Here is a 20,630-nt window from a genome sequence, read left to right on the forward strand (position 1 = left end):
TCATGCCCTAGCACAAAAAGGATTAGATGCTGGCAAGCATGAAGTACGATCAGCATATGACATCTTTGACACCGCTTCCAGGGTGTCAGCAGCCAGTATCAGAGCAAGGAGATGGGCCTGGCTGAAATCTTCAGACCTCAGACAAGAGGTACAAGACAGATTGGCTGATCTGCCCTGTGTGCGGGATAATCTTTTCGGTGAAAAGATTCAAGAGGCAGTGGCACAGCTCAAAGACCACCAAGAGACTCTGCGCCAGCTCTCTTTACTACCTTCTGATCCCTCTTCTTCATCCAAAAGATCTTTTAAGAGGGATTCTAAGAGGCAATTCTACCGGCAGAGAAGATACTATCCTCCAGCATCCAGGGGTAGGCCTTCGAAGCCTACCCCAGGCAGCCTAGAGGGCAGAAGTCACAGCCAGCCAGCCTAGAGGGCAGAAGTCACAGCCAGTCACTCAACCAGGTCCAGCGGCAAGTTTTCGACTCCTTTCTAGAGAGCAGTACCCAGCTTCCACTTCCGACCATTCCAGTCGGTGGCCGGTTGTGCCACTTTTCTAATCTGTGGCACACAGTCACCACAGATCAGTGGGTACTAGCAATAGTATCCAAAGGTTACCACCACATGTTTCTCTCTGTCCTACCGGATTCCCCGCCTCTGCTGACATTCCACTTCGACCATTCACCACTCTTCAAGCAGGAGGTCTCCCTCCTCCTCCAATCCCGAGCAATAGAACCAGTGCCCCTCTCAGAACAGGAGCAAGGGTTCTATTCCAGGTATTTCCTGATACCAAAAAGGTCAGGTGGAGTGCGCCCAATATTGGATCTTCGCACTCTAAACAAATTCCAACAAAGAGAAAAGTTGAAGGTGGAGACCTTGGGTTCTCTACTTCCCCTTCTTCAAAGGGGAGACTGGCTCTGCTCTCTAGACCTTCAGGACGTCTACATGCACATTTCAATTACTCCGTCACATCGCAGATTCCTGCGATTCCTAGTATTTCCCAAAACACTTCCAATATCGAGTGTTACCTTTCGGCCTAGCATCTTCCCCATGTGTCTTCACCAAATGCCTCGTGGTGGTAGCTGCCTATCTCAGGAGTCAAAATGTCTACGTCTACCCCTATCTGGACGATTGGTTGATCAGGGCTCCCACTGACGTCCCTTCATCCCTAGGGTTTCTCATAAAATAGTTTCTCATAAACTATTTTTATGCTACATATTTTATGCCATATAATTTGTAAATCGTTCAATTTTATTCTGTCTGTTATTTCACTTGTCCCTATTTTTCTTTCGTACTTTATGATCTTTAAGCCCTTTTTAACTTAATTTTATTCGCATTGTTCTTTGTTTCACTGTAAAGCTCTTGTAGCTGATTTTTCGTTTAATGTGAACTGATGAGATGTTCCCAACATTCATCGGTATATAAAAATGTCTAAATAAATAAATAAATATCAAAACTCCAGGCTAGTTCCTTCGCAAACTCTCATTCATAGGGGTGGACTTGGACACTCTAAGAGTGAAAGCTTTCCTACCTCAGGATTGAGCTCTCACTCTCGCTTCTCTGGCCTTTCGACTGCAGTCTCAACAACATTCAACTGCACATCATTTCCTGATAGTATTGGGTCATATGGCCTCCACAGTGCATGTCACTCCCATGGCTCGCCTCGCCATGAGAGTAATACAGTGGACGCTAAGTTCGCAGTGGACTCAGTCTTCTCAGCCAATGTCCTCCACAATCTGCATCACCAAATAGCTCCACCTATCGCTAGCTTGGTGGGCAAACCAATCCAATCTGGAACAGGGCCTTCCATTTCAGATTCCAGAACCTCAAATAACCTTAACAGATGCCTCCAACCTCGGCTGGGGTGCTCACATCACACACCTGCAAACTCACGGCATCTGGTCTCCAGAGGAAGCCAAACACCAGATAAATTTCTTGGAGCTTCATGCAATCAGCTATGCTCTCGGGGCTTTTCAGGATCACCTCTCCAACCAGGTCATCCTGATTCAAACCGACAACCAGGTGGCCATGTGGTACATCAACAAGCAGGGAGGAACGGGCTCCTACCTCCTGTGTCAGGAAGCTGCACAGATATGGGTGGAGGCTCTTTCCCACTCGATGTACCTCAGGGCCACCTACTTGCCGGGAGTGGACAATGTGTTGGCGGACAAGCTGAGTTGCACTTTTCAACTGCATGAGTAGTCCTTCAACCCCACTGTAGCGGACTCAATAGTCCAACGTTGGGGTTACCCTCACATAGACCTCTTTGTGTCAATTCACAACCGCAAAGTAGGGAACTTCTGCTCTCACTCGCAGCCAACACCGCCAGCCCAGAGATGCATTCTCCCTCTCGTGGGCCAGCGGTCTCCTTTATGCATACTTTCCACTTCCACTCATTTCAAAGACTCTCATGAAGTTGCAAAGGGACAGGGGTCTAATGATTCTCATAGCCCCTCATTGGCCACGCCAGGTCTGGTTTCCAATTCTCCATGACCTATCAGTACACCGGCACTTTTCTCTGGGGAAGGACCTGCTTCTGATCACTCAGAACAACGGCTGCCTTCGTCACCCCAACCTCCAGGCCCTCTCCCTAACTGCCTGGATGTTGAAAGGTTAATATTTCAACCTCTTAAACTTTCAGAGCCAGTTTCCCATGTCCTAGTGGCTTCACGAAAGCCTTCCACAAGGCAGTCTTATCATTACAAATGGAACAGGTTTACGGGATGGTGTACTTCCATGTCCATCTATCCCTTCACTTGTCCCACACCAAAGTTTTTGGACTATCTCTGGCACCTGTCAGAGTCAGGTCTCCAAACTTCTTCTATCAGGGTACATGTCAGTGCGGTAGCCGCCTTCCATAAAGGTGCGGGGATGTACCTATTTCAGTACAACCCCTCGTAACACGCTTTTTGAAGGGCTTGCTCCACCTTAAACCTCCACTGCACCCTCCGGCCCCTTCCTGGGACCTCAACTTGGTTTTGGGGCGGCTCATGAAACCGCCGTTTGAGCCTCTCCAATCCTGTGATCTCCGCTATCTCACTTGGAAAGTGATTTTTCTTTTGGCGATCACATCTGCCTGCAGAGTTAGTGAGTTACAGGCCTTAGTCACCTACCCGCCTTACACTAAACATCTGCATGATAGGGTAGTTCTCTGCACTCACCCTAAGTTTTTGCCTAAGGTAGTATCAGAGTTTCATCAATCCATTATACTACCCACCTTCTTTCCCAGGCCCCACTCAAACCCAGGAGAACGGGCACTGCATACCCTTGACTGTAAACGTGCTCTAGCATTTTATCTAGACCGTACAGCTGCCCACAGGAAATGCACTCAATTGTTTGTTTCCATTCGATCCCATTAAATTGGGCAAACCTGTGGGTAAGCAGACTCTCTTCTCCTGGTTAGCGGACTGTATTTCTTTTTGTTACCAACAGGAAGGCCTTCCGCTTCAAGAACGTGTTAAAGCACACTCTGTCAGGGCCATGGCAACATCAGTAGCACACCTACGCTCGGTGCTGCTTGCTGACATCTGTAAGGCTGCTACCTGGAGCTCTCTCCACACCTTTGCAGCCCATTATTGTTTAGACAAGGCTGGCAGACAAGATTCCATCTTCGGCCAGTCTGTGCTAGGCAACTTATTTGTGAACTGAGGCATCACCATCCTTCCACCAACCCGGTAGTGTTCAGGATGCCCTCTACCAAATTCCACCCCAGTTCTTCTGCCTGTTGCACGTCTTTGGGTACATTTGGTGCATTGCTCGGGCATCCTCAGCTCGGTACTCACCCATATGTGAGGACTACCATCCTGCTTGTCCTGTGAGAAAGCGGAGTTGCTTACCTGTAACAGGTGTTCTCACAGGACAGCAGGATGTTAGTCCTCACGAAACCCGCCCGCCACCCCGCGGAGTTGGGTTCATTTACGTTTTCTTATTTTATTTTTCGCATGTACTTTTTACTATAAGACGAGACTGAAGGGGGACCCCTGCTGGCTGCAGGGTTGGTGCTGTGCTGGGCATGCCCAGTAGGTGCCAGTCAAAGTTCTAGAAACTTTGACAAAAGTGTTCCGTGATTAGGCTCCATCCTGTGATGTCACCCATATGTGAGGACTAACATCCTGCTGTCCTGTGAGAACACCTGTTACAGGTAAGCAACCCTGCTTACTGTATCTGAAATATAACATGCCTTGAATTTGGATACCCTCGATCCAAAACAATGTTGAACTAAATCCATAGCTTGCTGCTTAAATTCTTTAATATTAATACACAAATGACACATTCGTAAAAACGGACCTAAAGATAAGTTAATCTTCAACATGTAAGGGTGGAAACTTGAAATGGAGAAGATCTTTCAATAGGTTTACAATAAAAAGAAGTCATGCGTCCATGATGCCTTTGCTGATTCATAATATCATTTTGCAATAATTAAAATACATTTAAGATTATCTAAATAATTCAGTCATGTCAGAAATTCTTCTAATTTTGGAACTGAGGATATCCAAATACAAAAAGTATCATTGTTTACCTAATCCACATTGTCACTTGAGTTGTTTAACTAAGTCTCTTCACACTGAGCAACATTTGCTAAATCTGGGGCTCTAATAGCTCCCATTGCTATACCGTGTTTCTGTAAATACTTGGTCAAAGAAATTCTAATTGTGACACAAAACAATTTCTGCTAATTGTAATATAAATTCTGTTGGTATTTTATGAGGCTTGGGTCTTGCTTACAAAGCTGCTGTTATAATTTGTAATCCTTCCTTCTGTGAAATATTGATGTAGAAAGATCATACATCCAAGGTCACCAAAATCACATCAGGAGCCAGAGCCACCCTTCAGTTAGAATTGTAGCATGGGAAGTGTTTTCAACCGATGACTTGGGTAATGGTCTCAAATGTTGATCAAGGTTCCAATACTGATCCTAGATGTCTTGCCAGAGGCTTCTGAGCATTTTTCTATACCTTGGAACAGGGTACAATACCAGTATGCAGGGATAAAAGAGAAAAAAATGCTTCCTTTCTGATTCTAAGCGCTGCTGTCTCACCTGCTTTAACTCTAGATCCTGTCTTAGAGTGTAACAAAAAAAGATCTCACTGTCTTATAATGTGTTTGATAACTGATGCGGGATCTCTGTAATATATTGCGTTATCACTGCTTCTCCCTTAGCCAGTTTAATAATTAAATGGTCATTGGTAATCTTTCCTTAATATTGGACTTTTCTGTTTTGTTTTGTCTTTTTTTCTGCTGTGTATTTCTATATTCCTAGGTTAGAGCCTATCTTGTGATCCTGCAATTGGGGCGTTTTTGGTAAAAACCTATTTAACTTCCCTGTTTCAGGCTGTTCATGTAAGACGTATCACTGCTCTTTGAGGTTAGGTCCTTTTATTTTCTCATGCACGTCTCTCATTAAGCAGTACAAGTTTTATTGCCATCTTGTGTCCATACTAACTAATCATCTCTTTGATGGCAGACATGGTCCCTCCCGACCGTTTATGAAACACAGTCTGTGGCTGGGGATTATCAATACCAGTTGCCATTTTTTTGAATTGTTTCTTGAATGAAGCTATTAAAAGTCTGTTTTGAACAGCTTCTAAGGACTGTGGACTCTAATTTTTTGTGGCTACCCATTATATTGATTTTTCTTCCCACCTATGCTGTTACTCTTCTTTTATACCTCATCTACTAAATACTGTATCATGATTTTTATATTCTGCTTTTTCCTAAATCACAAGGCATATTATGTGCCTACTACATTAGAAATAATGTATTGAAGTAAGATGGGCACAGAGTGCAAAATGCAGACCAGTAAACGAGCAGCGGGTTCAGGGAGAGTAGGATTAGCCCAGCTGGCGAAACTGTGTGCTTGGCTTGTGAAAGTGTGTGGACAGTCAGCACAGGATGTGAGTGTAGGGGAAGGCTTGGTCCTATTAACATAGCTAGGATGGCAAAAGGGCAGCGTCTAGGGCCATGACAGCAGTTTTCAATGGGAAAGGACAAGAATCTTTTTCTCTGGGTTACTCTTTTCATGTAAAATAAGGCAGCTTAGAGAAGGTGATCTCTGCATGTTCCTTCCCTCTCCAGTCTAAGCCCCTGTGCATCTTGGTAAGGGGTAAGCTGTTTCAATCAGCTGGCTTACCCGGTACATCAGTTCTTAGTCTGATGGATGCCATCTGCTAACTATGTTATGCTGGTTGTCAGAAAAGAAAGAACAGTTACAGATTCCTCTGGCTAAAGTTTGCTTTGTAATGAAATCAAGATCTCAGATATACCTCAGCTGAATGTTGTATTTGTTCTGTGTGTACCTTCATAAAAAGTTAAAAAAAAAAAAAAATAAAATACTGGGTCAGACCAAGGGTCCATCAAGCCCAGCATCCTGTTTCCAACAGAGGCCAAACCAGGCCACAAGAACCTGGCAATTACCCAAACACTAAGAAGATCCCATGCTACTGATGCAATTAATAGCAGTGGCTATTCCTTAAGTAAACTTGATTAATAGCAGTTAATGGACTTCTCCTCCAAGAACTTATCCAATCCTTTTGTAAACCCAGTTACACTAACTGCACTAACCACATCCTGTGGCAACAAATTTTCTCTGATTAATTTTAAATGTGCTACTTCCTATCTTCATGGAGTGCCCCCTAGTCCTCTTATCTGAAAGTGTAAATAACCATAAGAACATCTACCCGTTCAAGACCTCTCATGATTTTAAAGACCTCTATCCTATCCTCCCTCAGCCGTCTCTTCTCCAAGCTGAACAGCCCTAACCTCTTTGTTGTTTGACCTAGGTTAAGTTCTTGAAATTATTTCATTTCCTATCTTGCTCCTTTCCCCTGATGATACTAAATTAGAACTGGAAACCAATTCACCAAAAGTTATGAAAAGAAAATGTAATTTTCATGTGCTATTCTTGTCATGTGAAAAACTGTTCATTTATTACACAAGAACATCACAAATAAGGTGCTGGAAAGGTTTACATGCATGTTGAAAAAGATGCTGTATTGTTTAGGGATCAGTACATTTAATTGGGGAAAACGCTCGGCAGAGGGTAAGTGATTAGAAATCGGAGGAGAATGTTTTCTGGATGGAGAAACAATCAAAGACAGTTGGTCCCCTACATCCTTTTAGTCCTGTGAGTGAAAGAAAAGAAAGGATCAGGTTTAATAAAGGTAATTCTGTCAAGCATGCCACCGACTCTACAGTACAGGCAGATGATGGAAGGACAGGAAAGGATTTGAAAATAAATGGCATGAGTATGGGATCTGATGGAATTATTTCTCTGTTAGACTTTCTAGGCGCAATAATAAATGGGAAGTTTGACAGTGAATGGCGTCAGTCCCCTGTCTCCTTACCTAGCATCCTAATCCACTCAGTAAATGGTGTCAGTCCCCTGTCTCCTTACCTAGCATCTTAATCCACTCAGTAAATGGTGTCAGTCCCCTGTCTCCTTACCTAGCATCTTAATCCACTCAGTAAATGGTGTCAGTCCCCGGTCTCCTTACCTAGCATCCTAATCCACTCAGGGCTCCAATTCTATCCAGTTTCACCCCGAAGCAGCCTCGGGAGAGCCCCTTTTTGCTTCTGTACCTCCTTGAAGAGCGCAGGAAGTCATTAAAGAGACGCTGGAAGCTCAGGTCACTGGGAAAGGGGACTTCCAACTGGTCCCCAGTGCTTCGGTTCCACTTCAGCTCAGCTTCCTGGGGCATCGCTGCTTCTTCCTCCTCCGAAGCAAAATCCTCATCCAGCAGTCGGGAAAGGCTCTGAAAGACACAGGCAGGGCGGCACAATAAATACCATTCAGCTCTTTGCTTTCTAAGAATTATTCCTTGCACTGAGCTGAGGGGCATCCTGCAAATTTAAAACATAGGAGAGCCCTAGCACAGAAAGTGAAGCTCTTCCTTTGCCTTTTTCACGTGGCAGTTTCCTCCTTGTACTCTTGCACTTCTGCTTTATAGCCGGAGCTTTCCGGTTATTCCCCTGTTGTAGCGCGGTGACAGTGGGGACGTCCCCGATATTACTGTGCTCAGGGCGTGCAGGTGAAGCTCTTCAGCCTGGGGCAATAGAGGTGAAATGCGAGCCCTTCTCTTACCTGCAGGCTGGAGACAGCTTTGGCCCTTGCTTGGTCCTGACTGAGTAGAAGCAGCGTTAGAAAGAGGCCAAGCATCCTTGGAGTCATCTTCCCTTCCTTAATGCCTCGCCTTCCCTCCACCTCCTTCCTTTATAGCCTCCTGCCAGCTCTGTGCCAGCCCCTCCCAGCTGCTGCAGTCTCCTCTCCTCTCATTAACCTCCAGGAAGGGACCGGGCGCTCTTTCTCTTTTGTTCAAAGTTCAGTAAATGTACAGAGGAAGAAAAATAATATAAACAGTCCTGGGCAGAAATGGCTCGTGCAGTATTTTTATTCTAGAAATAGATCCGTGCAGACCATTCATTATATTTTATTTCGGGATGATTGCAATTTCCAAATTCCAATAGCCACAGGGACTTATACAATTACACTTAGTAAACAGTAAACTTGCAGGTAACCAAGAAAAATGGAAATTCTGGACAAATATTGGAGCTTTTTTTTCTCTTTTTAAAAACAGAACTGTGCTTTCTCCTCCATGCTTCTTCTGGTGAAGTATTATAATGAACTGGAAACTTTGTATTTCTCTTTTTATCCCATTACTATAGCCTGAGATTTCCAGTTGGTAATTTTAGGCATTGACCTTAGTAAGACTAAGCACTCAATCCAGTTGTTGGTTTTCAGTTTGTTTCTTTGAATAAGCATAAGAACAGGCCATACTGGGTCAGACCAGAGGTCCATCAAGCCTGGTATCCTGTATCCAACAATGGCCAATCCAGGTCACAGGTATCTGGCAGGATCCAAGGGGTAGAGAGGTTCCAAGCTGCATATCCCAAGAATAAGCAGTGGATTCTGCAACTCCATCTTAATAGTGGTTAATGGACTTTTCCTCCAGGAATTTGTCCAAAACCTTTTAAAACCCAGCTACACTTACAGCTTTCATCACATCCTCTGGCACTGACTTTCCAGAGCCCCTGTCTAAGAGGAATTGTACAGGGAAGGTAAAATAATACAAAGTTAAACTAGTAAAAGAAGGCACTGATTAATAGAATTGCAATTACTGGAGATAAAAAAAAAAAAAAAAGACAATTTCCAGCCTTCATAAAAGTGAAACTAATATCAAAGTGAAAAGGTAGGAGCAGAGGGATAAAGATGAGTTGAAATTACAAAGCAAGTTTATGGAAAAGGAAGACAGACTGGAAACAAAGGAAAAGGTAAAGGTAGATGGATGAAGAGGTGATGTGATGGTAAGGAGATTACTTTAATAAAGAACCACCCCTACGGTGGCAGCTTCCCTTGTGGAATTTTAATCTAGTATTGGAAGTTTTGTCAGGTCCCTCCCTTTGGCTGCTGCGCAGTCTTTCCTTGCGTTTATTAACCTTGAAAACGGTGTTCCTGGTGGCGATAGGCTCGGCACGTCGCATCTCTGAACTGCAGGCGTTGTCGTGTTGGGAACCGTTCCTCCGGATGACTCCAGGAGAGTTACAGCTTCGTACATTTCCATCCTTCTTGCCCAAGGTAGTCTCAGAGTTTCATTTGACTCAGTCCATTTCATTGCCACTCACATCCCGCCAATCCAGTCTGCCCAGTTACTCTGCTCACACTAATAAGGAAATATCTGGTACAACACCCACCTTTCCCATGACAAAAACATGTACTTTAACCACATGGAGAGGGGACGTTCCCGGGGGGTGGAGAGGTCAGGAAAGGAAGAGTTTGGGTGTAAATGGCATTGAGGGGGGTCAGTGAAGGAAAGGTTTCTGTGTAATTGGCATTGAGAGGAGACATTTGGGATGTGTTTAGGTTGTGAAAGGAAGAGTTTGGGTGTAAATGACATTAGCAAATCTTGGAACAATAATCTACCCTGAGAAAAAAGCAGGGATAAATTACTTTGCACATTCTATACCCACCACAAATTTTACAGGAATTTGCCCCTTTATTTCTAGGAGCCATACTAGTCCTGGACTAAAACAAAAACCTTTTACATTGACATTTATTTAAATTTATAAACTGCCTGACACTGTTAGGCCTCGGCAGTGAATACAATTACATGCATAATGTAAAAAAAACCAAAACAAATATAAATAAAACTACATTCACTTATCAATACAAAATATCAGAATAAAATGAGTTAAAACATCAAAATTTAAAAACATAATAAATTAAAACACAAGAAGAATACAAGGGTTGTGCTGTCTTTCATTGGATCATCCAATGAAGGGGAGGTGGTGAAGCTACAATGCAAAGGAAAGAAAGCCTGTTTGCTCCCTAATGCAGTCCCCCCCTTCCTGTCTGCTGGGGAGGGGGAGGCTGGAGTAGAGCAGAGTAAATCAAAGAAGAGCCAAGCTTCTTCCTAATCCAATCTCTCCCCTCCCCTTCCCTTCTGAATGGAACAGCAGGGAAAGAGGCAAACTTGAATTGGGCAAGAGCTCAGTTTTTGACTACATATTTCTATTTATAATTTGTGGTCACTTATTCTCAATTTTGTGAGGGTTTTTCTGTGGTTGTAATGGGATAAACATTCCATTCCCCATTGGCTGAATGAGAGATTCTCCAGAGGAATAGAAATAGTCACAGCAGAAAGACTACAACACCCAGAAACCCAAGGGGCTCTGGAGGGAGAGGTAGGGCGGGCAGCAATATCTCAAGCTCTAATTGCAGGTGTGCAATCAAGGAAGCAGCTGACCTGAAAAAAAGGGGAGCAATTAGCAGGAAACAGAGAGGAGCTGAGCTGGGGAATGGGATCATGAATCTGAGAGCAGCAAGCAGCAGGTAAAAGGGTCTTAAATTTAAGTTTTTGTGGAGAAGGAATGTCTGTGAGAAGCTTGGGAACAGTTATGGAAAACCCTAATCAAATCGTAGCTACAAGTGGACACGGAGGTTTGTTTTTAGCCTAAAGGCTGATTGGGCTGGACTATTGCTTGATCTTCACAGAGAAACTGGGAATGAAATCTCTGTCATAGACCGTGGTGGTGGTGGCTGCTGCTAACTGGTGATTATCCGCCTGTTCTTAAGGAAGAAGCAGAGTCCCAGCTGAGGAACACACGGGAGAAGCAGCTTCTTCTCTTTTTCCCAGTAGGAGGTATCTCACTAATAATTAATATATCTTGCTTTTTCAAACAATGCTTACAGCATTTAAGTCCCTTGCAATGTAAGTGGGTCCTTGAGAAAATGAGTCACATTGAACGTCAATGGGATTTGAACCCTGGTTCTCAGCCCATTGCTTTAAACCCTAGGCCACTCCTCTTCCCTGCTGGGACGCAGTGCACTTCTAGGGCCTGGGGTAATATTTGCATTGCTGTCTTTTCTTGGGCAAGGTTCTGGGATTTAGTGTTATTTCTTTTGCCAGTAGAGTCAGCTCTTCCAGTATGTCCTTTTGAGCTATGCTGATTTGTAGGTGCTTATAGGATGGGCAGCTTTGAAACCACCCTTTTCCCTCTGTAAATCAATAATTACCCACAAAAATGGCTTTTTAAAATTGTTCTCCCTGTGTCCCGCTATTTGTTCTGAGTGGGGTGCTGGGGAGGTCATCATGATTGAGTTGAATAGTCAAAATCTTGGGGGAGGGGTGAAAGTTTGCATGGGGGTGTCTAATACACTTGTACCCCCTCCTGAATTCCTAGTGATAGATATTTCCTGACTCTATCATGCCCCCTATTTCTCCATAGAAATGACAGCAGGAAAAGGACCAGGTGGTTGATCCAGTCTGCCCAGGAAGCTTACGGTAGCACCAGCCACCCATACAGGTCTCCCCCATAAAGGTATCAAAAGGAGGTGGCAACTGCTGTGCCGTACAAGTTACCCTCATACTTAGTTTCCTAAACCGTCAAAGTCAGGGCCATTGTTGGTTACTGTCTGAGTCCAATTCCCCATTATCTGTTGCCGTTGAAGCAGAGAGCAATGATGGAGTTGCATCAACAGTAGGAAGGCTTATTGGTTAAGGGAGGTAACCACCACACCAGCAAGTTACCCCCATGCACTCTTTTCCTCATACCCATCCTCTAGCCTTTAGGGATCCACAGTGTTTATCCCATGCCCCTTTGAAATCTTTCACCACTTTTGTCTTCACCCCCTCCTCTGAAGGTCATTCCAGGCATTCACCACCCTCTCCATGAAGAAATGTTTCCTGACATTAGTTCTGAGTCATTATTCTTGGAGTTTCATTTAATTATCTTTAGTTATATTGGTTTGTTGTTGATTGTTCATCATTAAAACCTTTCAGGTATGTGAAGGTCTGTATCATATCTCCTCTGCTCCTCCTCTCCTCCAGGGTGTACATATTTAAGTCCTTCAACGTAATTCATTTGATAGAGATCTCCCACCATTTCTGTCGCCCTTCTCTGGACCTCCTCCATCCTGTCTCTGTCCCTTTTCCTGGACACACTATCTCTGATCTCACTGTGGTTTTTCTTGCTTCTCTTTCTCTATGCCTTTCATGGCTGCTTCTTGTCATGTCTTTTATGTGTTTGTTTATTTAACTTGTATATTCCCTTTCCATTTTTAGCTTAAAGCAGTTTACCATTAAATAACTCTGAAGTGGTAAATAGGTTGAATATGTTCACGCTGGTGCTCTTCTCTGGAGCAGGAGAGTAGCAGCTGAACTCCTGATCCCTGCCTATAATATTCTCATCTTTATTAGCTCACTGACCTGTAAAGTTCCCTGTTGACATTTTCTCCATTCCATGACAAACTGCCATCTGTTTAAAGGACAGTAAGGGTTTTGTAGCGCCTTTGTAAAACCAAAATGCCACTTCTGTGATAGAAGCAGGAAAATTAGCCCCGTATTTATACACATTAGCATTTAGTGCTCCCAGGCAGAGTCAGCCAGGGTTCATTGCACCGCATCAGGCTTCACTCTAGTCCTGAAGGTAATTTACCTGCTGGGTGGCAGCTGCAGTCACCACGCTCTCCACTCTGTCACTTTCTCACCTTCACTTTTCATTATGTGCTGACAAGCAGCCCTCCCCCAGCAGAAAGGGCTTGTCAGAAGAAGTTCCCCAATGGATGGGAGAATCACACAGGAGTCTCCCTCTCAGAGAGATCCTGCTCTCCTTCCCATTCCTTCGCAGGTCACCCGTCACTGGCACACTGCACAGATCAGGTTTGTGACTCTGCACACAGTATTTCCTAATCAATGAGCCATTATCCAGCATGGTAAGATTTGGGATTTGTTTTCTGGATCACAGACCCACCTGAAATTTCAATTTTGGGGTCAATTTTCCATGGTTGCAGTGCTAGAAGCCTTGCTTTTTAATTACTAACTTTCTGTCCTAATTTTTAATTCCTCTCCAGCACACATCTAGCTCAGTCATTTTCCAAAGGCCTGACCATTTTGTCAGTGTGTGAATTTGTCTCCCCTTCCAGCTATTAGACTTGCTTTGTACCATCTGCAGACAAGGTCCTCAGCAATGTTGCTGCTAAAGATATTGAAAAGCACCGCTCCTGCTCCCTAGTCCTGGCACCCCCGCTGGTCACGTTGTCTTCCCCTGAGTGGACTCCATGTCTTGCTGCTCAAGCAATTCCTCACCTTCACATCTGCTTCCATGAATCCACCTCTGCAGAGCCATGCCAGAAGCCTTTCTGAATTTCAGATGGGCGATGTTGTAATCTACCTGTAGGACCTGTTTCCATAGTATTGCCAACTACTGAAGTCCATGGGTGCCTGCCGCCTCCTCTCCTGCAGCACAGCATGGCCCCTCTCTACCAGTCTTTCTGAACCTCAGTCTTCAAGGTCAAGCTGAACAGAGTTGTAGAGGGGGTGGGCAGCACATATTGACCTCTTAGTAGGCGGGGGTAGTGCCATGGCTGTATAGCCTCTCATTTTTGTAAGTACACTTGGCACTGCTTCCCCCTGAACCAAATATAGATCCCCCACACCACCATATGGAGAACAGCATCTCTTTAAAAACTTGTAGTGATCTTGCCTAAACTTTAATGTTACAGATAATGGGTGGATGACACACTATTAAGAGAAAAAGGAGAGAAGCACCTTGTGTATCTATTCTTGATACCATGCTTTTCCTCTAAAACTCCAAAGAGCGTTACAATCAAAATGAACATTCATAATGCAAACAGATAAAACATAAGACATATAACACAATTACAAGATTTCTTTTTAATGTCCAAGTGCAACAATGTTAAATCATAGGTCATTCCCTAGATTAACCCAAATACCTGTTTAGAGTTATCGCTTAATTCTCTTGCAAAATTCAAGATCAATTCTTGGGGGCCAGGGGGGCCTTTACTGGAATGAAATTATCCATGGCTAGGACAAAACATCTGAATGCTCTGAGTACATGGTCGTTGGCAGTGCTACACTGTTTGATGCAGCTTGAATATTAAAATAAGGATATCTGGGCTTGAACCATACTATGCTGTCTTCTCTCTGATTCTGGGCCTCGTGGAAAGGATCCACTGACCAGTATGGGCTGCATGGAGGGAATCCCCTGATTGTGCTTTCACCCTTCTGGTTCATGGCTGTGAGAAATGGATGCCCCTGCTCGTGACTTATCCTCTTGAATTTTGGGCTGTGGAAATGTGAATCCCTTTTGAATAATGTCTTATATTTGGTCCTGGGCTCCCCTCTGCCATGGAGGATCAGCTAGTCCGTGGATTTTCATTTCTGGTTCAAGGTCACAGAGAGGGGATCCCTATCCTGTGGTTTCTCCTCTCTGGTTCTAGGCCACATGGAAAGCTTTGCTGTTGCTTGACTCCTTCTTTCTGCCTCTGGGTTGTATAGAGAGCATCTCTCATCCCTGGCTCTTTGCTCTTTTCCAGCATCAAAAAAGTGATTCGGTGTGTGTTGGCCACTTTAATAATGGCAGCTACAGAAACTTTTAATTTTTATAACTCTTTTTTTTTTTACTGTCTATTTATACTATTTTTTTTAAAACTGTGAGTTATGTACTTGAAATGTCTGTAGAGCAATGAGAAATGCCGGAGGGTAGCATCCACACATACTGGCTGGTCTCCTTATCATAAGATATAAGGAATAGAGATATCTGAGACTTGGAAAGTGCTGTAAATTTCTGATACTCGTGAATCAATAACTTTTTTTTTTTTTTTAAACTGAAGTATTGTCTGTAGTGAAGTTCCCTGCATTGCCTTTCTTGGCTGCTGAGAAGGTTAAGACAGCGATTATTGTAACATGCAGATCTGTATGTCAGCAGCATGTCCAAGATTGTTTCAGGGTGTTAGATTTTATGGCAAAAGGTTTGTATTATGTTTGTCAGGTGCATTTGTCCAATTTAGCAATAACCCCCCCCCCCCCCCGAGGATTGCCTCTCCCCAGTCCCTCCTCACATTTTGTTCACTTCTCCCCAGTCTCCCCTGTTACATTTATATGTCCTTTATGCTCTCACCCTTAAACATGTATAAATATATTTGCATAGTTTTGTCCAGTGTTTGCAACTGCACTATATAAACTCCTGCCATATTCTTGCATGTTGTTATCATTTACAGCTTATTTTATACTTACTCTTATGCTAACCCTACTCTCTTCAACCTTGCTCTATGTAAATAGTTTAATTTGTTCCAGTTATTATGCACTCTACCAATTTGTTCTATGTAAATGGTTTAGTCTTATTAACTATGCTATTCCTTTAATCACAATGTTCCTTGAAAACTGATACTATATAACCACCATGTTCCTTGAAAACCGATACTATATAACCACTAATCACCATGTTCCTTGAAAACTGATACTATATAACCACTAACCACCATGTTCCTTGAAAACCGATACTATATAACCACTAACCACCATGTTCCTTGTAAACTGATACTATATAACCACTAACCACCATGTTCCTTGTAAACTGATACTATATAACCACTAACCACCATGTTCCTTATAAACTGATACGATGTGCAAACTGTAATCGGTAAATAAAAACCACTAAATAAATTAAAATGACAGACATCAGGGGAAAAGTATTAATCCATTATAACGTACTTAAATCACTATTTGGGACTCTAAAACCCAATTAATGGGTTTTAAATCTGTAAAATAACAGATAAGGAAGAAAGGTTAAAGCATTTGTCTCCACCAGTGCTTACATTTTGGTGTATGGAATGGAGATCTATTTGTCAAAATTCCTGGTTAGGCAGTTACAAAGTTGACTGTTACAGTCATGCAAGGAAAACATCCTAGCCTACTATAAACAAGTAATTCTCAACGCACAGAGCATCTCAATCATACCCTCCCCACTCCATCACCTGCTCCGGGCACTCGGAGCTCCAAACCTCATTCCGCAGGCTTATTGTGCCTGAGCATCTCGATCATGCCCTCCCCACTCTATCGCCTGCTCCGGGCACTCGGAGCTCCAAACCTCATTCCGCAGGCTTATTGTGCCTGAGCATCTCGATCATGCCCTCCCCACTCCATCGCCTGCTCCGGGCACTCGGAGCTCCAAACCTCATTCCGCAGGCTTATTCTGCCCCCTAAGCTTCTTGCCATGCTTTTTCAATAGCAGGGTCAATCCTAGGAAACTCTTTCCTTTTCAAGCTTTGGGAAATAGAGAGGGGTTTATTTGGGGAGGGGGGGGGGGTGGGAGGTGTTTCAGAAAAAGCTAAAAGGCCACTTATTTCCAATATCTTTTCTTGATTTTATTGCTGCTTTCCTTTTAGCATGCATTTCTGAGATGTTCTAAATCAGGGGTCGGAAACCTTTTTGGCTGAGAGAGCCATGAACGCCACATATTTTAAAATGTAATTCCATGAGAGCCATACTAACTACAACCCCTCATCCTCCTAACCCCCCCCCCCCCCCAAGACCTGCCAAAAGTCCCTGGTGGTCCAGCGGGGGTCCGGGAGTGATCTCCTGGACTTGGGCTGTCGGCTGCCAGTAGTCAAAATGGCGCCGATGGCCCTTTGCCCTCACTATGTCACTGGGGTCGACCAATGGCGGTGGTAGCCCCTGTGACATAGTAAGGGCAAAGGGCCATCGACGCCATTTTGACTACTGGCAGTCGACAGCCCAAGTCCAGGAGATAGCTCCCGGACCGCTCCTGGACCCCCGCTGGACCACCAGGGACTTTTGGCAGGTCTTAGGGGGGTCAGGAGGGTGGGGGTTGAAGTAAATTAATTTTGGAGGTCTTGGGGGGGTGTCAGGAGGGTGGGGGATTTTTAGATTTTTACTTTTTTATTAAAGATTTGTCTGCGAGCCAGATGCAGCCATCAAAAGAGCCATATCTGGCTCCCGAGCCATAGGTTCCTGACCCCTATTCTAAATGTTTGATTTATTATATTGAATTATTTTTTGCATTGTGTTTTATGTTGTGGGGTGTGTGTGTGTGTGTGTGTGTGTGTGTGTATAAATAAACTGCTTAGCATGGGTTTTTTTAGTGTAAGCAGTATATAAAAGGCTTTAGTAAATAAACCTATTTGAAAAACTTGCCAACGATTTGTAGAGTGTCCTTATCGCCTTTCTTGTGGGCATGGTGACTTAGATTGTTTTCTAACATGTTTCCTCTTATACACAGTCTGCTCCTATCATTTACTGCTACTTGCCTGTGTAATTGTCCCCTGCATGTAATTTAAGTCAGACTGCGAGGAGCAATTCCCAAGGGAGGAAAACACACAGATTGTATTTTCATGCATTTTTTTTTTTATTTCCTCTGCACAAAAAACAGTTGCAAAATCTGAGCATATGTTCTACCTATGGACAATTTTCAAAAGGAAAATGCACATAACCATAACCTTTAGAAGATTACGCACAAGTCTTGTACCTGTGGCTTTGCATTGAGGTGGGAAATTTAAAGAATTTCCCCTCTGACAGGCTGATTCAATAAGATGTACATTAAAATGGGCACCCATTTCCCTAACATGCATATGGCCACCTCTCCTGAGTGCCGATGCTATATTTTAATGAACTGCTGCATTAAAAAGGACTCGCTAGGGAAGAATTATGTGTCCTTAGCCTTAAATGCATGGGGCACCCACAATTGCAAAGGATGCTCAATACGAGCATCTGTTTTATCTCTCTTCAGGTTGTTTTCTGGATGCCAAATATACACCCACAATAGCAAGGGGCAAAATCGGCCTGGAGCGGATATATTTTGCATCCAGAATTTTTGTTTTCATCAAGCTGCAAGCATTAGGTGTTTAAGAATAAAGGTAAGAACCACACAGGAAACTTATTTTTTAAATTCTTCCTGAGCTATTGACTCGCGGATTGACTTTATGCTACTTCCAGGGCTGGAGTTAAATTTGCCATGTTAAAAAGTGCAGATTGGGTGCCCAGCAATTTTCTGCATCAGGAGTAATATAGCTCATAGGGCCCATCACATGTAAATTCCATGTAGATGAAGCTATCGGCTTTGCTGTTAGAACGCGCGTTTTGGACGAGCTAATTAATTGCATCAGGTGCTAGTCTGGCACGTCCAAAACGCCTGCGCATTAGGCTGAACGCACTTTATTGCTACAGTCCCTGTGTGTTTCTCTGTGTTTGCAGTTTGAGCAATGAGACATTTTGCCACTTTTCAGTCTTTTGCTTAATGCTAATACAATTCATAGAAGATGATTTTCAAAGGCTTTTATGTACACGTATTCCAATGTAAGACGGCTTTTCAAAACTGTCCCCCCTCCAGTGTGGGTAAGAGTAACCGTGCTGCATCCCACTACATAAAAAAACAGAGGGTGGGGTTAGCTTGGAGGGAGGAAAAACATGCACAGTGATTTCATTTACAAATCTGTCTGTAGCTTCCTGCAAGCGATGAGTACTCCTGGGCATCAGCACGTTGTGCCAGTTTCAATGTGAAAACTCAGAGCTGCAGAGGGTAATTCCCCAGGTAAAATGTGGGATGGAAGATGGCTGCAGTACATTCATTACCGTGCCTCAATGGGGCGTTTTTTAACATGTGCACTCTGTAATTCCTAATTTATCACAGAAACAATTCCCAGGTAGTTTCTCTCTGAAAACATACAAAAAGAAGTCGGATTAAAAGCATCTGTGTAGTTTGCCTCTAAGTGGACTATTTGACAATAGCTCCTATAATGCATGTGCTTTCAAGAGTGCAACACTACTGCTTGTGATCTTTAATGATGATTTTATTTATTTAAAATATTTATACTGGCACTATTGTCCATTCTAGGCAAAAAAAAAAAAAAGTTGAATCTTGTGGGGAAAAGTAGGAATACATCTTAAGGTCCACTTCAACTTAAATTTTTGACATGACATAGCAGAAATAATGCTAATTTTGTAAGCAAACTAAGGTATTCTCCATACAAATACAGTATTGACCCCCCCCCCCATGGCAAAGTGGACACTATGACAACTCTGTGAGCAAATGCAGCAATGCCAGAAAACCCTGCGCATGTGGCGGTGGCTTTCTATGGCAAAAATCATTCTCGTTCTGTCTCCCCGTCTTCTGGGGCAGAGGCGGCTGTTTCATGCGTCTCCCATTCACCAGACTGAGGCTGACAGCCATTGATTTTCACAATAAGACAGGAGGACAAGGGTATAGCTTCTCTGATTCAGCTGCCAGGATGGACATGATAGCATTCATTTTTTTTTTTTTTTTTTTTTTTTTTTTTACTTTGTACAAGAATGACAAACTAGGTCTGTCTCTGCTTATGAACATATTATCTTAAAACACATTTCTTTGGATTAATTAATTCCCTTGTATCCTGGCACATTGTGATCTGCAATATATAAGCCGAAAGCAATCAGAAGAATGGAGGCTTGGTGAGGTGTGAAGAGCTTTCACAGTCACCCTGTCACATTACTGATCTGGAATTCCTTGCATAACTGTTGCCTTGTTCAACCAAGAGAGATTTCTTCACCGTGCCACCTCTCCAGGAAAGAGGGACATTTTTCCTGGAGTGTTGAAGTGTGAAGAGCCATGCGACACATGACATCACTTTACAGCCTGCAGGATGGAAAGCAGAAAGCATGCAAGCCAGATATAAAAGAATGGGCTGTGCATGAGGGAAATCCATGGAGAGAAGCTCCATGCAGACAGAAGCATTGGTGCACAATGAAAAGAGAGCGCCATGTATTTTGATGATTGCCTTCCAAAGCATTAATATGTAGCTCTGTGTGCAGCTGCTCTTGCCACAGATTCCAGGGACCTCCTTATGGCCAAGGCCAGGGCTTTTATTTGCTTCTTTATCTCTGATTATTCTGCTCTCTTCCCATGGCTTTCCGTAGCATTATTTATGCAGTTGTCTGTAACTCTGTACCAGAATTCTCGACAAGAATCCAGTCCCAAATCTCAGCAAGCTTGTCTGATTATTGACTCCTGGGTGTCCTACTATTGCCTTAAATTTAACCCTGAAAGAGAGAGCTGCTGCTTCTCCTCACTCCCATTCTTTTCTAGCACTATAGAGAACACTATTATCCTCCCAGTCCCCAAACCTTGGCTTTCATTCCTCTCTCATCTCCAAAACACTACTTTCTGTATAACATCACTAAAACCCATCCCTTCCTTTCCCAACAGAATAGCAAAACCCTTATCTGCTGTCTCATCTCTCTGTATTACAGTCTCTTTAAAACTCAGCTGCACAACATTTCTTTCCCAGCATGTCTAGAGCTCTTCTCAAGTCATTACATTGTCTATCAGTGAATGGGAACATAAGAAAA

The 20,630-nt window shown here is 43.4% G+C and overlaps 2 protein-coding genes across 3 annotated transcripts in view; one reads left to right on the forward strand and one right to left on the reverse strand.

Annotated features, from left to right (window-relative positions):
• Positions 1–6,875: 6,875 nt before the first annotated feature.
• Positions 6,876–8,203, reverse strand: LOC115077036 (C-type natriuretic peptide 1-like). Of its 2 annotated transcripts, none has more exons than XM_029579187.1 (3): positions 8,075–8,203; positions 7,573–7,745; positions 6,876–7,115 (listed from the first exon to the last, which is right to left on the reverse strand). In XM_029579187.1, exons 1-3 carry the CDS (start codon positions 8,159–8,161, stop codon positions 7,100–7,102), a joined length of 276 nt encoding a protein of 91 aa, XP_029435047.1. In that variant the 5' UTR covers positions 8,162–8,203; the 3' UTR covers positions 6,876–7,099. The 2 variants fall into 2 exon arrangements, with proteins under 2 accessions (XP_029435047.1, XP_029435046.1); XM_029579186.1 differs by having other exon boundaries at positions 6,879–7,115; positions 7,488–7,745.
• Positions 8,204–10,738: 2,535 nt separating this feature from the next.
• The window catches only part of PLOD1 (procollagen-lysine,2-oxoglutarate 5-dioxygenase 1), a 230,834-nt gene continuing 220,942 nt past the window's right edge, over positions 10,739–20,630 (forward strand). Inside the window, exon 1 of the mRNA XM_029579326.1 lies at positions 10,739–10,819. The gene's annotated coding sequence lies outside the window, so the exon portion shown is untranslated. The remainder of the gene's footprint in view (positions 10,820–20,630) is intronic.

This window comes from Rhinatrema bivittatum, chromosome 15, assembly GCF_901001135.1.
Source record: "Rhinatrema bivittatum chromosome 15, aRhiBiv1.1, whole genome shotgun sequence".
Classification (NCBI taxonomy): Eukaryota; Metazoa; Chordata; class Amphibia; order Gymnophiona; family Rhinatrematidae; genus Rhinatrema; species Rhinatrema bivittatum.